Below are 18,356 nucleotides of genomic sequence, written 5' to 3' on the forward strand. Positions count from 1 at the left end.
TTACATCTAAGTTTGCAAAAATCTTGCAGAAGCAGGGCTGCAAAGACATCACTGACAAACCTGTCTCTCATTTTCTTGGTGCGGAACAGTTTAAACCAGTTGGTTTAATTACTTTTCTCAAAATGCTTGTTTTATTTTGCAGTGATAGCTGTAGACTGTCTAACCTGGATTGATTTATTTAGTTATAATCCTGATGGAATTAGGTGAAAATTGCAATATGTCATCAGGAAGGGTAGTTGGCACTATAGACTGACTATACTGGAATTGGCAGTATCATACTCTCTTATGATCTGGTTTGATTTGTGTCTAAAATCCACAATGAATTAATATTGGTATTGGCAAATGATGCAAAGAAGCAAGCTTAGTTAGCATTATTCAGTTTATTCAGTTGTAAAACAGGTATCTCGATTCAGGATATAACAATAAAGAAAAGGCAACACTTCTCTGCATGATAACTCAGTTAATGGTTTAATGTCCAATGAAAGTGATCCCTGCACAGGAAACACGTGTATTTGTCCCTTTCCCGAGATCACTTTCATTGGACATTAAAATAAATTGAAAATGACTGTATACATAATTTTCAGAATTAAGTAATAGACAATCATAATACACAAAATGATATGGTAACACTTGGACATGTGTTGTATCTTATGGGGCAGCTCCAGAACTTTGATTCAACTCTACCATGGTACACTGTGATGACAGATAACTCTGAACCTGCCAGAAATGAGCTGTGTGTGTGTGTGTGTGTGTGTGTGTGTGTTGTTTCTGACTACTTTGCTACCAGGAAGCAGCAGTCATCTGGGAAAGAAAACAAGGACTTAGCTGGGAGGTTGACTGTCCTTAGCAATGTACGAAACTAACATGGTAAGGAAACTGGGTCCTCAGTCCACTTAAACATAAGAGGAGAGTGCTTATTGACTGGACTGTCTGGGTCAGTTGGTGATATCGTAGGATGGCTGTTTTTGTTTGGATCTCTCTGGCTGGCAGTTCTCACAGACTGGAATGATATCATTCTTTCAACTGACCAGTTTTCTCTCAGACAAATTGGTGTTGTCTGGTGGGGGAAGGATTAGAGAAAGAGGAAGGGGAGTTGTTACCTAGTAGATGCTGATTTGAAGAGGTTGATTTAGCGAATAGGGGAGACAATGATGTGCTGTTGTTTTTGTAAAACTTCTCTAAATGGTTACTCTGGTTATGGAATGCTCTCAAAAACTTAGGCCTCTGAAGGTTAAAATTTTATACCTGTAATATGAGGATTGTTGAGGTAAGTTTGGTTTGGTTTTGCTTTTTATGGCGCATGAGTGACTAAGAGACCATGCTAGGAGAGGTCAGTAGTGTTGTGTTTGTGTCTACACATTTATCACCCAGAGGTGTTGGGATGTTTTTGTTGTGAAACATCCTTGGGCACTTAGAAAAATTCAAATGAGTAAATCTGATCGGTCATGAAAAATGCATCATGGAAGTGACGTCATTCACAGCTTCTGCCAGAGGTGTTTCCGATGCTCCACCACTAGTCTGTGCCGAGCACTCACTACTAGTGTGATTAGAGCGCGTGATGCATTTTTTGTGACTGGTACGATATCTCGGGCCCTAGTGAACATATTTACAAAAAAAAAAGGAAAAAAAAATGCATGTGTACCTTGTACGCACAAAAGATGTTTTATTTTATGTGAAAACATCCTTGACTTGGAAGAGGTAGTGAAATGCAAGCAAATAGCCTAATTACCCATTTGATTGCAGCCATTTGTTGAATAGTATGATATCACAATCATAGTTCCTGCAGTTACTACTGCAGGAAGTATGATTGCAACAATACAAGTATTTGTCATATGACTGCAACAGTACAAATATTTGTCAACAATTTTTTTTTTTTTTTTTCGTTTTGCATTTTCCATTGTTAGGTGCCACTGTAGAAGCCACATCAGTAATTTTGGAAAAGATGTTCAACAATGCTGAAGTCAAGCGAAGAGCATTCTTAAGAGTATCGAGCAAGAATGAAAGCGACAAGACTTAAGAAAATAAAGACAAAGATAGCAATGAGTGCGCGAGAACAAAAAAAGACTATTGAGAATGCTTAAAAGACAAACAGAAAATCAAGCATTGGATTTAGCAGTGCCTTCAGCCAGCAATGCCACTCCATCTAACAACAATGTACCCAAAGTGAGTATTAATTATGTACAGCAGAACAGTTCTCCAATTGTGGAGCAGATGAGTTTAATGACCAAGCTCCTTTTCCTTACGCCGGCTACTATTTACATAAGAACGCGCATTGAGAGTTTGAAAGATTTATGAAAAATGATTTCTGGTCTGTATACTACATTTGTGATTGGCTATAGTTTGAAAACAGCACAAAGAAACCAGCTGATAATGATACACCATTGATACACACTGCATTTTCCAATGTTGATGTTGATGGGATCATTGTGTGTAATATCTGTGGTGGATCACTTAAGAACAACACCATTCCAGTGCTACTAAGTCGAACACCATCGTCTACCCAGAAAATCCATCACATTTCAGGTCACTGTTGAAAAAAAGCCGTGAATTAGGGTTGAATTTGAAAGTGTCTGCAATTCTGCACAGACACAATAGGAGGGAGTATATGATGAGAGCCCTGTCGATCAATTTGGCCCTGGAAAGATTGTGCAAGGCTCAAGGGGTAGAATTTTTTCAGCCTGGTCTGTACTTGTTAATAGGAGAGACTGCTTCTAAAGGGATGGGATACACTTAAATAGAAAGGGTGCAAGAATGTTTGCTGATGCTATTGAGGCAGTGTTAGGTGGGTTGGAAAACTGCTAGATTGGGGGGGGGGGATACAAGGACTAATAGATTAACAGTAGCCACTGGCAGAGGTGAAAGTGATTCTTGCACTGCTTCTATTGGAATGAGCTGCAGCCTGGAAAATAAGATGCAGGATATTTCAGAGACTGCTGGGAATCATTGGGGTACAAGTAAACACATGGGTTGTGTTAGGGTAGCTAAGAAAAAGAACAGGTGCATGTATACTTGCATGTACACCAATGCTAGGAGTTTAGTAAATAAATTTGATGAATTCGAGGTATTGCTCAAAACATCAAAGGCAGATATTGTGGGGATTTCAGAGACGTGGTGTCACACAGATATAAGGAATGCAGAACTGGAATTTGGGGAGTACAATGTCTACAGAAGGGATAGACAGGATAGGAAGGGAGGAGGGGTTATGCTATTAGTTAAGAAATACATAAAATCCAAGGAAGTGAAGCCAGTCGACATTGCTGGATAGTGCAGTGTCGAGTCAGTTTGGTGTGACATAAGCATTGGGAGATCAAAATTGAGAGTAGGAGTGTGCTATAGGCCTAATGACTCTGATGAGTATAATAAGAAATTGTACAGGGAAATAGAGTGGGCCAGTAAATCAGAGAGTCTTATAATGGGGGATTTTAATTTCCCAGATATTGACTGGAATTTGGGGGCTGGTCACTGACACACTAGCAAGGCTTTTGTGGATTTATTGGATGATTGTTTTCTATATCAGCATGTTCGGGAGGCAACTAGAGGGATAATCAAATCAAGAGTAATACTCTTGATTTGATTATCAGTAGTGATTCTTCATGCATTAAGAATCTGCAGGTAAATGAACCACTAGGTGGCAGTGATCACATTGTGCTGAAGTGGGATTTACTCAAAGAGGTAACTACCATTAGGGGTAAAGGGAAGGGTTATTGCTTTTGTAAAGACGACTACGATGGACTGAGACAGTATTTAAATTCTATACAGTGGGACCAACTGATGATGTTACCAACAGCAAATTCAAAACGGGAAGCATTCAAAGAACTTATCTTGGAAGCTACTAGGCTTTACATACCAACTAAGAAATATTGTTCAAGGTTTAGGCCTAAGTGGATGTCAGATGAACTAATGAGACATATGGCAGAGAAGAAAAATGCATGGGATACATAAAAATTAACACATGACACAGAAGCCTATGATAGATACAAGTTGATCTGGAACCAAGTTACAAAGGAGGTTAGGCAGGCGAAGGCAGATTACGAGAAATCTTTGGCAAGGGATGCAAAGAAAAACAGCAAAGAGTTCTTTACTTATGTAAACTCTAAAAGGAAGGGGATGAATCAGATTGGTCCACTTGATATTGATGGGTCAACTGTTGATGATCCTGCTCAGGTAGCTAACAAACTAAATTAATATTTTGCATCGACATTCACACATGAGGAGTTATTCAGCGAGGGGAATGCCAGAGGTGTATTCAACTCTGGCAGTAAGCTAGAGAATCTTGTAATAACTGAGAGTAAAGTGGAGGAGAAATTGTTGAAGATAAATACAAGAAAGGCACCTGGGGTGGATGGGATCTATCCAGTTATATTAAAGGAGGCAGCAAAGGAAGTAAGCAAACCCTTAGCCATAATTATGAGAGCTTCCTTGGACTCAGGGGAAGTACCCATGGACTGGAGATGTGCAAATGTGACCCAAATTCACAAAGGAGGATCAAAGGGCGACACAAGTAATTATAGACCTGTTAGTTTAACTTCTGTTCCTGGAAAATTAATGGAGGCACTGGTTAAAGAAGCACTGCAGGATCATCTGGACAAGACTTCAGTTATAGCTCAGACACAGCATGGTTTTGTTAAGGAGAAGTCTTGCCTGACCAATTTGATTGGATACTATGATGCAGTCACAAAAGAACTGGATGCAGGGAATAACTTTGATATTATATACTTGGATCTTAGAAAGGCTTTTGATACTGTTGCACATGGAAGACTGCTGCACAAATTGGAGCAGTGTGGCATCGGAGGCAAATTGCTGCTATGGATAAAGGGGTGGTTGAGGGGGAGAAGACAGAGAGAGTGGTAATCAATGGACACTGCTCATCGTGGACTAATGTTATTAGTGGAGTCCCTCAGGGTTCAGTATTGGGTCCATTATTGTTTTCCTTATTTATAAATGATATTGATGATGCTATATCAAGCTTAATGTCCAAGTTTGCAGACGATACGAAGGTTGGCAGGGTTGTCAAGGACACTACTGACACTATGCTACTGAAACAGGATCTGGATAGGTTGAACAGATGGACTGAGAGGTGGCAAATGAAGTTTAACATTGACAAATGTAAAGTACTACACATGGGAAACAGCAACCCCAGAGCAACGTATCAACTCTGTGGTACTACACTGACAGTGGTAGAGAATGAAAGGGACCTGGGGGTGGTTGTGCAAACAGATATGAAGTTTTCTGAGCAGTGCAGATGGGCTGCAAGAGTAGCTCATTGTGTATTGTCGATGATATATAGGAATTTTTCTAGCAGGGATAAGGAGGTGATTATTCCCTTGTATAAGGCAATGGTCAGGCCACACCTAGAGTACTGTATACAGGTCTGGAGGCCTCATTTCAAGAAGGATGTAGAGCTGCTGGAACGAGTACAGAGAAGGTGCAACAAGATTGGTGAATGGAACAAAGGGGTGCTCTTACGAAGAAAGGCTTAAGTTTTGCAAATTACAGTGTCTGGAGACTAGGCACCAGCAATGTGATCTGATAGAGGTGTATAAAGCCTTGAATGGTTTGAGCATGCTCAATACTGTTGGGATTCTTCCTCTTGCTCAGAATAATCACCTGAGTGGGCATAAATTCAAATTGAGGAAAGACAGATGTAGGATAGACGTGAGGAAATTTGCCTTTAGCCAGCGGGCGGTTGGTTGTTGGAACAAACTTCCATCCCTTGTCATGGAAGTTGATGGCCTAAATAAGTTTAAGGCTCAGCTGGACAGGTATTTCGAACGAACAGAGGGGTGAAGTGGAAGTGGTTATTTTTTTTTTGGCTGATGGTGCATAAGCTTGCTTTCTTGCATCAAATGCCTCTACTAATGCTAATGCTAAATGCTAATTTATCGAAGTTGGATTTAGTGACAGAGAGGCTCATTTCTCCTCGCTTACCGTTCATGCATATGGACAATACTGCATTCTGGGCCAAGTGATTAATGTGCCTGTTTCAGTCAACACAATGGTTTGTAATTTTCCAAGGGAGACTGACAGCAATCATTGTATAAACGTCGTATGAAATATAAGAAAATACACATGTCCAGCTATTTGATTGGATTAGTAAGAAAGCAAATGGTTAAAGTGTGGCTTCAGTATTTGGCCAACATGCCTCTCTATCAATTGTATCAAATTGTGATAGATCAGTCATTCTTTGATGACAGTCACATGGTTACAGTCACAGCTATTGTACAAGTTACAGAATAACAAAAGCTCTTTTATTTTGTAATCAATATATACAAATCAAAATAATTAAAAGAAATGCGAAGGATGTTTCACATAAAACCGTCTACAGTGCGTGCTTTGCACATGTACCATTTTTTTTTTCTGGGTCTGATACAAATGGAAGAAAGATATATTAACAAAATAAATGACAATTAAAAACACAAATTGTTTTTTGTCCTTGTTCAGTTGTTCATAATGTAATTTGATACTTTATATAACTAATAAAATTTTAGGGCAGAAAGCCTCAAACTATGAAAAATTCAAGCTACGATATTGTTAGAGCAATTGCATCATTACTACAAAGTTTAATTTTTAAGACAAACCCAAGTTTGTACATTAGGCATTATAATTATAACAACTCATATTATGAAATCCTTTGTGAGTTTCTTCCTCTTATACTTCAGTTTGTCTTAAAAGTTGAACTATGTAGTAATGATGAAGTTACACTAACAATATGCCAGACTTTTTTTTTTTTTCTTTTTCTTTTAATGAAAACCCCAAACACAAAAGGTATCAAAACCTATAGTACTTAGTACTGTGCATGGATTGAAAAAGTATTGGGGGGGGGGGATATGGGAAACGTTGCTCTAGAGACTAAACATGTGTTTCACCACTTCAAGCTTCCAATAAGCAAAGTGGTGGTATTTCACCGGTTGATGAAAGTCATCTACCACCTAGTGATAGTATACAGACAGTAAAACATATATTAATAGACTTTCCTAAATATGCAAAAGAATGCAAACAAGCCTTCAAAAATGTTTATAGGACACATCATACCATTAACTTAGCAGATCTCTTGAATGATAGAGATGACCCTACAGATGTTTTCACCTTCCTTAAAGATATTAATTTATACCATCTCCTCTAAGGAAGTAAACACAAGCAACAGGCTAACTAAATTAAGTATGAATCAGACTAAAAGGAGCAACAGAAATTCAAAGTAAGTACCTCTGAAACACATTATACCCTATGAACTGGTGCATTATGACCAATGTAGTCCATGTGCCATTAAACCCTAACACAACCAACCACTAACAATATTATGCCTTGAATTTTTCATAGTTTGAAGCTTTCTGCCCTGAAATTTTATTAGTTGTAAATAAGTTACAACTTGGCCATCAGCTCTTTTACTTCTAGGTACCTACCCACATACTGACGGGAAATCAAAAAACTTTGAAATGGGTGGCAGTAGTACTCAGCTGAAAATAAGTAACAGCATACTTCTACGTTGGAGAAGTGTATTTATTTGAAGTGTAAGAGGAGGCAACTTGTGAAGGATTTCACAATATGAGATGTTATGATAATGATGCCTAATGTACAAATTTCAGTTTGTCTTAAAAATTAAACTATGTAGTAATGATGCAAATGCACTAACAGCATCGTACCTTATATAACTTAAGACAAACTGCCAGCCAAAAAACTTTATAGAATAGTTAAAAATTTAAAAAAAAATTAGACCATTAAATACGGTTCTCTTTAGAACATGAGAACAGTAAATCATTAAATAATTTTTTCCCCCCAAAAGTTCACATCTGCAGAATCTGATTATAATCAGAGCACTTTTGTCATTTGCCCAAATAATCTTCATTTGTATGCAAAGATTTTTTGTAGAATAAACTTCCAGAACTCTGAGGAAGTCCCCTGCTTCAGGAAAGAGAGGGGGAGAACTTGAGGTCCTCTCTTGGAAAATGTTTTAGAAAATCATGGTGACAAATGCACCAAATTTTAAAATTTGGGAGTTTTTATAGTCTTAAACAGGTTGAACGATTTTTTTTTTTTTTTCCTGAGATCTCAAAACAAAAATGTTATCGTTTTTGCCACTCGCCCTGCTTCTTTGTTGAAATGTGTTTACTAAAGTCACCTTTCCCTTGATTCGAAACTTCAGTAATATCGAATGTATACAATAAACAGTATGCATTCTCATTCCCCAGTGATGCATTTAATTAATGGCATCATAAGTGCTAATTTAACATTTCAAATTACAAAAGTATAGTAAATTAGTATTAGTATTAGCCAAAGAGTGCAAGGAAACTACAGGCTTTTGATGCACTAGCCAAAAAAAATAGATAAGAAACAATAAATTATACACTTCCCTCCTCAGTAAGGTAACTATCCAGTTGACCTTTGAATTTCTTCAAACATTATCATCATCAGCCATTTTCAGTCCACTGCAGGATGAAGGCCTCTCCAGCAACTTTCCAGTTCCTTCTGTTTTGAGCACTGGCCATCCATTTACTACCCACAAACTCATGAATTTCATCTATCCATCTCTGCCTTTGTCTTCCAGGTTTTCTTCTAGCTCCTCTTGGGTACCATTCTGTTATTTTCTCAGTCCATCTGTCAGCATGTCTTCGAGCTATGTGTCCTGCCCAAGACCATTTTAGTCCTTTAGTTTTGATAAGAATGTCCTTTACTTGAGTTTGCTGCCTAATCCATGTGTTTCTCTTCTTATCTAACAGTCTGATTCCCAATATAACTCGTTCCATTCTTCGCTGTGTAGTTCTCAGCTTCTCTTCCATTCTTTTGGTGAGTGCCCAAGTTTCACTTCCATAAGTCATGGTGGGGAGTATACATTGGTTCGTTATTTTACGTTTCAGACAAACTGGGATATTTCTCTTCAGTATGTGACTATATTTCCTGAATGCTATCCATCCAAAGTTTATTCTTCTCTTAACTTCCAGCCATTTATCATTATTACAGCTAATAACTTGTCCCAGATAAGTATATGACTCCACCTTTTCAATTACTGCTCCTTCAATCATTATTTTCCTTACTAACTGTGCATAACTGATTAAGATTTTCCTCTAATTCTTTGGGATCGTGGCTTATGACCACAATGTCATCTGCAAATCATAAATGGTTTAGGTACTCTCTATTCACATTGACTCCTTTCTGCGACCAGTCTAATCTTCTGAAAGCTTCCTCAAGGGCAGCAGTAAACAGCTTCGGAGATATTGTCTCTCCTTTCTCGATTTTAAATTTCCTACTGTCTTTGTCTAGTCTAATAAAGGAGGTAGCACTCATATATTTTCTTCAAAATCATAATATGCGGGGTATCTATGCCTTGTCTTTCCAGTGCCCGAATCATTGCCTTATGCTGTATGGAGTCAAATGCCTTTTCATAATCCACAAATGCCAGGCATAATGGTGTTTTATATTCATTTGCTTTCTCCATTAGCTGTGATATTATGTGAAGGTGATCCATAGTTGAGAATCCTGTCCTAAAGCCAGCTTGCTCTTTCAGTTGATTCTCATCAAGTATTCTTTCTAATCTGTTAGTAATGACCCTTGTGAACAACTTGTAGATGTGGGATAACAAGCTAATTGGTCTATAATTTCCAATTTCTGATTTATCTCCTTTCTTATGCAGCAAAACTATGATTGCATTATTCCACTGCTTAGGCATCATACCTTTTCTAATGCACTTTGTGAAGAGCCTTGCCAGTTTTTGTGTTATGTCTCTTCCTCCCAATTTTAACAACTCTACAGTAACTTTATCTTCCACACGCTTCTTGATTAGACCGGAGTTCGAGCCCATCACCACCAAATATGGAGAATGCGGAAAGGTCAGGGAATGACCACCGCATATCCCGGAGTAATATGGCCTTAGTTGCTAATGCTCCTAAAAATCAAATAACAAACTTCATCTTCCCCCGGGGCTTTCTGATTCTTCATTTTCTTCAATGCATGTTCAACCTCAGGAAGAATATCGGGTATGTTGTATGTGTTGCTACTTTGCAATCCAACTTCCACACTGCTGGCATCATTCCCTCGCTCCTTGTATAATTCTCTATAGTAGTCTTCTGCTATTTGAATTATGCCTTCTCTGCTGTTTATAAGTACACCATCGCTATTCTTCAGTTTCAGTATCATTTGTCTTTCTGTATTACTGCTCATGGCTGCTGATTTAAATCCTTTGTTTTCCCTTAATGCTTGTTCTACTTTTCTTGTGTTAAATCTTCTTATGTCCTCTCTTAGTCTCTTTCTAATGGCTTTGCATAACTCAGTATACTCAATTTTCTCCCTGTCAGTGTTTTTCTTTCTCTTCATTTGTCGTCTTCGATTCATCGTGACAGGTGTTTCTTGACTAATTTTTTCTTCTTTGGATTTCTTTTTCCCTATAGGTTCCTTGGGCTTTATCACTTTCAGAAAGTTGTGATATTCCTCGTCAATATCTTGGTCCTGAGCAGTCTGCAGAAGCTCAAACTTGTTCTTAAGTTCCAGTACATACTGCTTTTTCTCCTCCTCTGTTATTTCAAAGACCTTTGTATTATTTACTCGAGTCAGTTTTTTCCTTTCCTTTCCTACATCTATATCAAGTGTACATCTTACCATTCTGTGATCACTTCCAACATTTACCTTATTCAGGACGGTAACCTCATTCACAATATATCTTCTGTTAGTGAGGATGAAGTTGATTTCATTAGTTGTTAATCCATTTGGACTCTTCCATGTTCGCTTTCTGTTCACCCTTTTCTTGAAAAAAGTGTTCATTACTGACAGAATCCTTGAGATTCTGCAAATTCCACAAGTCTTTCATTTCTTTCACCAATTCCAAATTTTCCTATAGTCCCCTTTCTTCAAACGGTCAGCCTCAACTACCTGTGGAGACAACGTGTTCCAGTAATTAATGACTCACTGGCTAAAAGAAAACTTCCTACAATCTAGTCTAAACCTCTTCCCCTGTATTTTGAATTTATTGCTCTTGGTTCTGGAATTCCTTATAATAGTAAAAATTCCACCTTTGTTCATTTTACTAACCTCTCTCAGAACCTTATAAACCTCAATCAGGTATCATCTCAGGTGCAGGTGCCAAGCACCTCATAATTGGAGTCTTTCCTTGTATGGCTGTCCATTTTTTGCCAATCACACCATGCACATTTCCCGCCTTTGGACCCTTTCAAGAAGCTCAATGTCTTTTTTCAGATGAGGTCTCCATATTCGGACACAGGCACTCATCAGTATTGCACTATCTCCAGTGGGTGTGGGATTTTGTGCACATTAGCATGTATAGGACATCTTGCCTGGGGACGGGCACCAGGTGGCAGCTGTCCATATATTCACTGCTCCCTAGTGGCAAAGTGATCTAGTCTACACCAACACAGAGAACAAAGGTGAAGATGGGCTACTGCCTTGGACACACACACACACACACACACACACACACACACACACACACACACACACACACACACACCCTGGATTATAATGATAGAAATGTATATATAATTGTATATATGAATGCATGTAAACTGTGTGTATTAATAAATGGAAAATGCTCGGATACAGGATTACAAATGCAGTCTTACAATTGCCTCATACAATGGGATTATGACTTCCCTATCTCTACATGATAATGTTCAAAAAATCATTGATAGAACCCCACAGGCTTTCCTGTTTACACCACTTAGAAAACTTAATATCATCTGCCTGTATTGTAACTCCCAGATCCCTGGGTTCTTTCTCTACTGTTTTTAATTAAACCCCACTAAATGTATAATTTATTTTGGAGTTGCTGTTCCCCAAATATAAGAATGTGCATTTTGCTGCATTAAAACTTAGCTGTCACTTTTTTGACCATTCTTTTGAAGCCTGTTCAAGTCATCCTGAAGGAGTGCTGAATGACACTGATCATTAACAGCTCTACCAATCTTTACATCATCTGCAAATTTGACATCATACCTTTTATCCCCTTGTTGATATTGTTTATGAAAATCACAAACAATAGTGGTCCAAGAATTGATCCTTGGGGGACCCCACTTTCAATGTTACACTGATCTGAAGAATATCCGTTAATCATAACGTCTGTCTTCTGCCCTGCAGCCACCCGGCAATCCATCTTAGAATCATTCCAGTCATCCCAAAGCGTTCCAGCTTATACAGTAACCTCTCATGAGAGGTTACTGTATATATATATAATTATTATATTTATTTATTATATATAATTATATAATAAATTACTGTATATAATTATACAGTAACCTCTCATGAGAGGTTACTGTATAATTGGACAAAACTAATTAATAAAAATAATTTAATGGGTATTATTTATTTATTATTCAAAAAGCTTTTATAAAGATCTCCACAGTAAAAGCATGTTATCATATTTCGTATTCTGATTTTCTTTTTTTCAATTCCTACTATTAGTTCACACTCTCCCTATATATATTTATATATCTTGTTCAAATTTGCAATCGTTAATAAAATACTTTTTATTCATCCACTCAAGTTCAAATAAATTTTTTTAAACTTGTAGTGGATGACACTTGATGTTAATACAGTTTTTTTCAAATATTAATTCATTAATTAAATTTAATTAATTAATTTTAGTTTTATATGGGAGAAAAAAATTTCTCTTATATAAGATATTTAGCAGGATATAAATTTAGGAATAAATACCGTCAGTGGCGAAGCGTGTAGATCGCTGGAAAAAAATTTCTTTTTCAGATTCTTTTTTCATTCTGGGTTCTAGTCTGAGTCAAGGAGGGAACAAAATGGAAAATGAAACATGTGAATAAAAATAATAGTCCAACACCATATGTAGAAAGGAAAATGGAAAATTGCAAGGAAATTCACTTTCTATTTTGCCACTTAATATTGTGATTCTGTCATATGTATATACATATTTATATTAATTGTAATTATTTAATAAAAAGTAACTAAAATAAAATTTTTCTTTGTTGACCTAAGTAGGAATTGACTTTAAAATTTTTTTTTTATATTACTTGTTACTGTTTGTCTTTAGTTGCATATTGAATATACCCTGGTTTTATTAAATAAGCACTTTAATTATTAATTAATGTTTTTATTGGCAAATGCTTCAATAGATGTCACAAAGTCAAGCTGTGCACCTAACTTAACTCTCTGCCATTTCACAGCATTTTTGTTGAGTATTTTGTGTAAACTGTTTCACATTAAGCAAATAAATATACATTGAAAATTATGGGCACTGAAATGGACCCAATGCATTTTGCATTAGTTGTTTCTGAGGTTATATATATATATATAGCAACTTTATTGCCAAGGAAATGTCAAAAGCATTAATAATAATAAATAATTTTTATTTTAAAATAAATTTTTTTGTTTTAAATATATAATTTTTTATTTTTATTTCTTTTTAACTTCCAGAACACCATTCTGGTGCATTCTAGCAGGGAAAAAACCTACTTATAATTTTAATTCTTCTATAAATTATCATTCCATTCCTGAAAGGTATTTTATGTATCATGGTGATGATTTATTACTTCATTTTTGAGCAATAAATGGGTGTTTACTACTAGAGGTATGCCAATCTCCTAATGTGCATATTGATTGGTTAATAACTTACCAACTTTGCTTACATATCTTTCTCTAAATTTTTAATAATATCTCTGGCTGTTCCACTCTAACTTGAATGGATCTTTTGGTTTCTAGGATATTAACTGTCTGGCAAGACAAAGCAGGTTTGTGCTATCTTTTTTGATTTATTGGCATTGAATATTGAATGTATTCAATATTCAATGCCAATTATTCAGCTTCATTCAGTTTTAAAGAGCTGTATAATATTTAAGGTAATATTTTGGATTTCTTGGCTACTATTTTTTCAAACAGGGAATTATTATTATTATTATTATTATTTTTTTTTTTTTTTTCAGATGACAAGGAATTTTGCACCAGGAAGCTGACAGTAGAAATCTTTCACCACTTCTGTTTTAATTGGTTTTTGCATCTATTTTTATGTTGAAATCTGGGCTTTTGTTTATATGCAGGTGATGTGTTTTCTTTTAGGATTCTGAATTCAGTTGGGCTTGGGCAGATAAACAGTTTATTGAAGGCAAGGAATGCAATCTTGGCTTTTCTGGATTTTTTAAAAGTTTTTGGAGTTGAATTGTATGTAAAACAAATTAGTGATTTTTTATTTAATTTAATCTAATTCAAGGGTTTGTCTAGATTTATCGGGAACTGTATTAAAGCCTACTTTTGAAATTAAATTCCTTGGAGTAATTTTGGTTTCCAAGCTGACCTTTGAAGCTTATCATTACAGTAAAATGGAAAGTATTAAAAGCCCTTTGGGATCTAAAAACGGAATTGTTATTTATTCATAATCAGAAGATTATTGTAAAGTATTATAACATATATGTATGGCTAGAAGTTTCTTAGCATTTGCCTATTTGGTAATTGTGCCTGCTGCTGTCTTTGAAGGCAGTTGTGAACTGTTGACAGTACTGGATTTTGAAGTGATGTAAGGTTGGGAAATGAGTACACTATTTTCAAAATCTATCCCTGTTTGTTTCACATATGATCTTTTCAGCTAAGATGTAAGCTGCTTGCATGAAAAGGTAATCAGTTAATCATTACAGCATTTCGGAATTCATAGGATTTGTAAAATTTCTAGGTACAGTTTTAAAGATAAAGTAACTTAGTTTTATTTTCTAAGTTAGATAGGTTGAAAAACGTTTGATGTCTGTATAATAATGAGGATAGTGGGTATGTTAATTTTAAGTGATATTATTTAGATATGGAGATATCATTCACCAGATTATAGAAAGGCAGTAAAGGAGATTATGTATCTCTTCATTGATTAAGCTCAGTGTGTATATAGGTTTAGTGATGTAATTGTTTGATTTTGGATATGAGTGTTATGTATATCTATACAGCCCACTGAAAACTTTTTTTTTGTAGAGGAATTGTTTTTGTCACTGAGTGGTTTTGTTTTGCTGATATATATATATATACACGCGTGTTTTTAAGGCAAATAAAGGAAGTTAATAATAATATATTTTGTCATGTTTGTATACAACTTTAATATCATTTGGAATTCTCTAAGCTTATTCTTGTATATTTTAAAGGCATTTGTTGAAAGTAATCCAAATATAAAGTGGTGCCCATATCCAGAATGTGGACGAGCAGTCAAGCTACCAGATTCTGAAATTGCATCTGAAATGATTGTTCTGTGTGCATCCCCTCCTGCTCCTGTCTCCCATGCAGTAGATTGTGGTAATGGTCACTACTTTTGTTGGTAAGAAGATGGAAATTATAGTGTAATGGTGTTTGCTGTTTTAAATATTTCCTATATTACTAACTATAGTAGGCATAAAGTCCTTTTATCTTTTATTCAGCTGTTTGCATAATATCAGAACATATTCTAAATGTAGCAAATTGTTGATATTGCCATAAGTTTCAAGAATGAATGATAGGCTATTCATCATCTGAAAGGGAAAGCTCATTTTACTTTTTTGCTGCCCTCCCAATGTATTTTAGTGCCTTCTCATAGATAATGGGTAGGTAGAAACCATGCCACCTCTGAAGCCTTATACTATGTAATCAGTAGATTGCCTCTAATATGTACACCTACTAATTTCTATGGTTCCCCATAAAATTTATGGAAGGTGTCAGTCTTTTATACTGATTTCATGGATTCCATTCTTCCTCCTGTTCCTCTAATATTTACCAAATACAGACCTATGAAATGCTAAAATCATAATCAGTATGTGAGGCTGATCAAAATGTATAAAATCTGTGAAAATTACAATACTGTACTTACAGGGATGGAAGATTAATTACCTTTAAAGCAGGCCCCTTATGCATGTACACTTATTTCACTGTTCCTGCCAGTACTTTAAACTCCTCTTCAGTCTTTCTCAATCTCTAAGACTGCTCTGTCACATTTTGTTTAATTGTTTCCACACCTTAAAATATTTTGCCATACATGGTTTTTAAAGTTTTAAAAAACTGAGAAAGTCATAGAGGGCCATATCTGGTGAGCTATGATGCACCATATGCTCAAATCCAAATAGCCAAACTTATGCCATAAAAAGTGCCTACCTCTTCAGCCTTTCACAAATAATGAGTCTTAAGTCATTTTGCACTACAGTGTGTTTGTTGGCTATTGATTCATCACATCTGCCAATTGAAGGGTGGCCGCAGTGCTCATTACTTTTGACATATGCTTCACATTTTAAAATAACATAACCACCCAAAAATTTGTGTGACTTATTGTTGCATTTGTTGTTGGATGGCATACACTTAAATAGAAGGGGTGCAAGAATATTTGCTGATGCTATCGAGGCAATGTTAGGTGGGTCGGAAAACTGCTAGCTTGTATCCTAGAATATGTCCAAGAAATTTTCCATACTTTTGAAACGGTCTGGATAGGAGGGAGTATATGATGAGAGCCTTGTCAATCAATTCTGCCCTGGAGAGATTGTGCAGGGCTCATGGGGTAGAATTTTTCTCAGTGTGGTCTGTGCTTGTTAATAGGAGAGATTGCTTCTACAGGGATGGGATACACTTAAATAGAAAAGGTGGAAGAATATTTGCTGATGCTATCGAGGCAATGTCAGGTAGGTCAGAAAACTGCTAACTTGGAGGGATTCACAGACTAATAGGTTAACAGTAGCCGCAGGCAGAGGTGGAAATGATTCTTGCACTGCTTCTATTGAGATGAGCAGCAGCCCAGAAAGCCAGTTACTGGGGATTTCAGGAACTGCTGGGGGTTCATGAAACAAGTAAATACATGGGCTGTGTTAGAGTAAGAACAGGTGCATGTATACTTGCATGTACACCAATGCTAGGAGTATAGTAAACAAATTTGATGAATTTGAAGTGCCGGTTAAGATATCCAAGGTGGACATTGTTGGGATATCAGAGACTTGCCACTCAGATATAAGGGATGCGTAATTGGAATTTGGGGAGTACAATGTGTAAAGAAAGGATAGATAGACAGGATAGGAATGGGAGGAGGAGGGGATTATTATGAAACACGTAAAATCTAAGGAAGTGCATCCAGTTGACATAGATGGACAGTGCAGTGTACTAGAGGGAGTAACACTCTTGATCTGATAATCAGTAGTGATTATTCATGCATTAAGAATTTACAGATAAAGTAACCACTAGGTGGCAGTGATCACAGTGTACTGATGTGGAATTTACATAAAGATGTAACTATCATCAGGGATAAAGGGAAGGGTTTTTGCTTTTGTAAAGGCAACTACAGTGATCTTAGAGATTTTTTAGGTTCTGTATAGTGAGACCAACTGATAATGTTACCAACAGCAAATTCTAAATGGGAAGCATTCAAGGAAGTAATTTGAAAGCTACTGTACTTTTTGTTCCAACTAAGAAATACTGCTCCAGGTTCAGGCCCAAACGGTTGTCAGATGTACTAATGAGACTTGTGGCAGAGAAGAAAAATGCATGGGATGCACATAAATTGTTAGGTGACACAGAAGCCTGTGGTAGATACAAGCTAGTCTGTAATTAAGTCACAAAGGAGGTTAAGCAAGCAAAGGCAGATTAAGAAAAGTCTTTGGCAAAGGATGCAAAGAAAAACAGCAAAGTCTGATATCAATGGTTTGACTGTAGATCATGCTCAGATAGCTGCTGAACTAAATGGGTATTTTGCATCTACATTCACACATGAGGAGTTATTCAAGGAGGAGAGGGCTGGATGTTCATCAAACTCTAACAGGAAGTTAAATGATTTTGTAATAACTGAGAGCAAATTGGAGGAGAAATTGTTGAAGTTAAACATAAGAAAGGCACCTGGGGTGCCTTTCTTATGTTTAACTTCAGTATTGTTCAAGGTTTAGGCCTAAATGGATGTCAGATGTCAGAGAAGAAAAATGCATGGGATACATATAAATTAACAGGTGACACAGAAGCCTATGATAGATACAAGCTGGTCTGTAACCAAGTCGCAAAGGAGGTTAGGCAGGCAAAAGCAGATTACGAGAAATCTTTGGCAAAGGATGCAAAGAGTTCTTTACTTATAAAGAACTCTTTGCAACTCTAGAAGGAAGGGGATGAATCAGATTGGTCCACTTGATATGGAAGGTTGAACTGTTGATGATCCTGCTCAGGTAGCTAACAAACTAAATGAGTATTTTGCCTCTATATTTACACATGAGGAGTTATTCGGGGAGGGGAATGCCAGTGGTGAATTAAACTCTGGCAGTGAGCTAGAGATTTTGTAATAACTGAGAGCAAAGTGAAGGAGAAATTGTTGAAGATAAACATAAGAAAGGCACCTGGGTTGGGTGGGATCTATCCAGTTATATTAAAGGAGACAGCAAAGGAAGTAAGCAAACCCTTGGCCATAATTATAAGAGCCTCCTTGAACT

The 18,356-nt window shown here is 36.5% G+C and overlaps 1 protein-coding gene across 1 annotated transcript in view; it reads left to right on the plus strand.

Moving 5' to 3' along the window:
- Window positions 1-18,356, plus strand: part of LOC150091738 (ankyrin repeat and IBR domain-containing protein 1-like) — a 228,181-nt gene that overhangs the window by 109,342 nt on the left and 100,483 nt on the right. The window contains exon 10 of the mRNA XM_090369550.1: window positions 15,084-15,253. Coding sequence (XP_090225676.1) covers window positions 15,084-15,253 — 170 coding nt within the window. The remainder of the gene's footprint in view (window positions 1-15,083; window positions 15,254-18,356) is intronic.

This window comes from Mastigoproctus giganteus, chromosome 1, assembly GCF_048544385.1.
Source record: "Mastigoproctus giganteus isolate SK-2022 chromosome 1, ASM4854438v1, whole genome shotgun sequence".
Lineage (NCBI taxonomy): Eukaryota > Metazoa > Arthropoda > Arachnida > Uropygi > Thelyphonidae > Mastigoproctus > Mastigoproctus giganteus.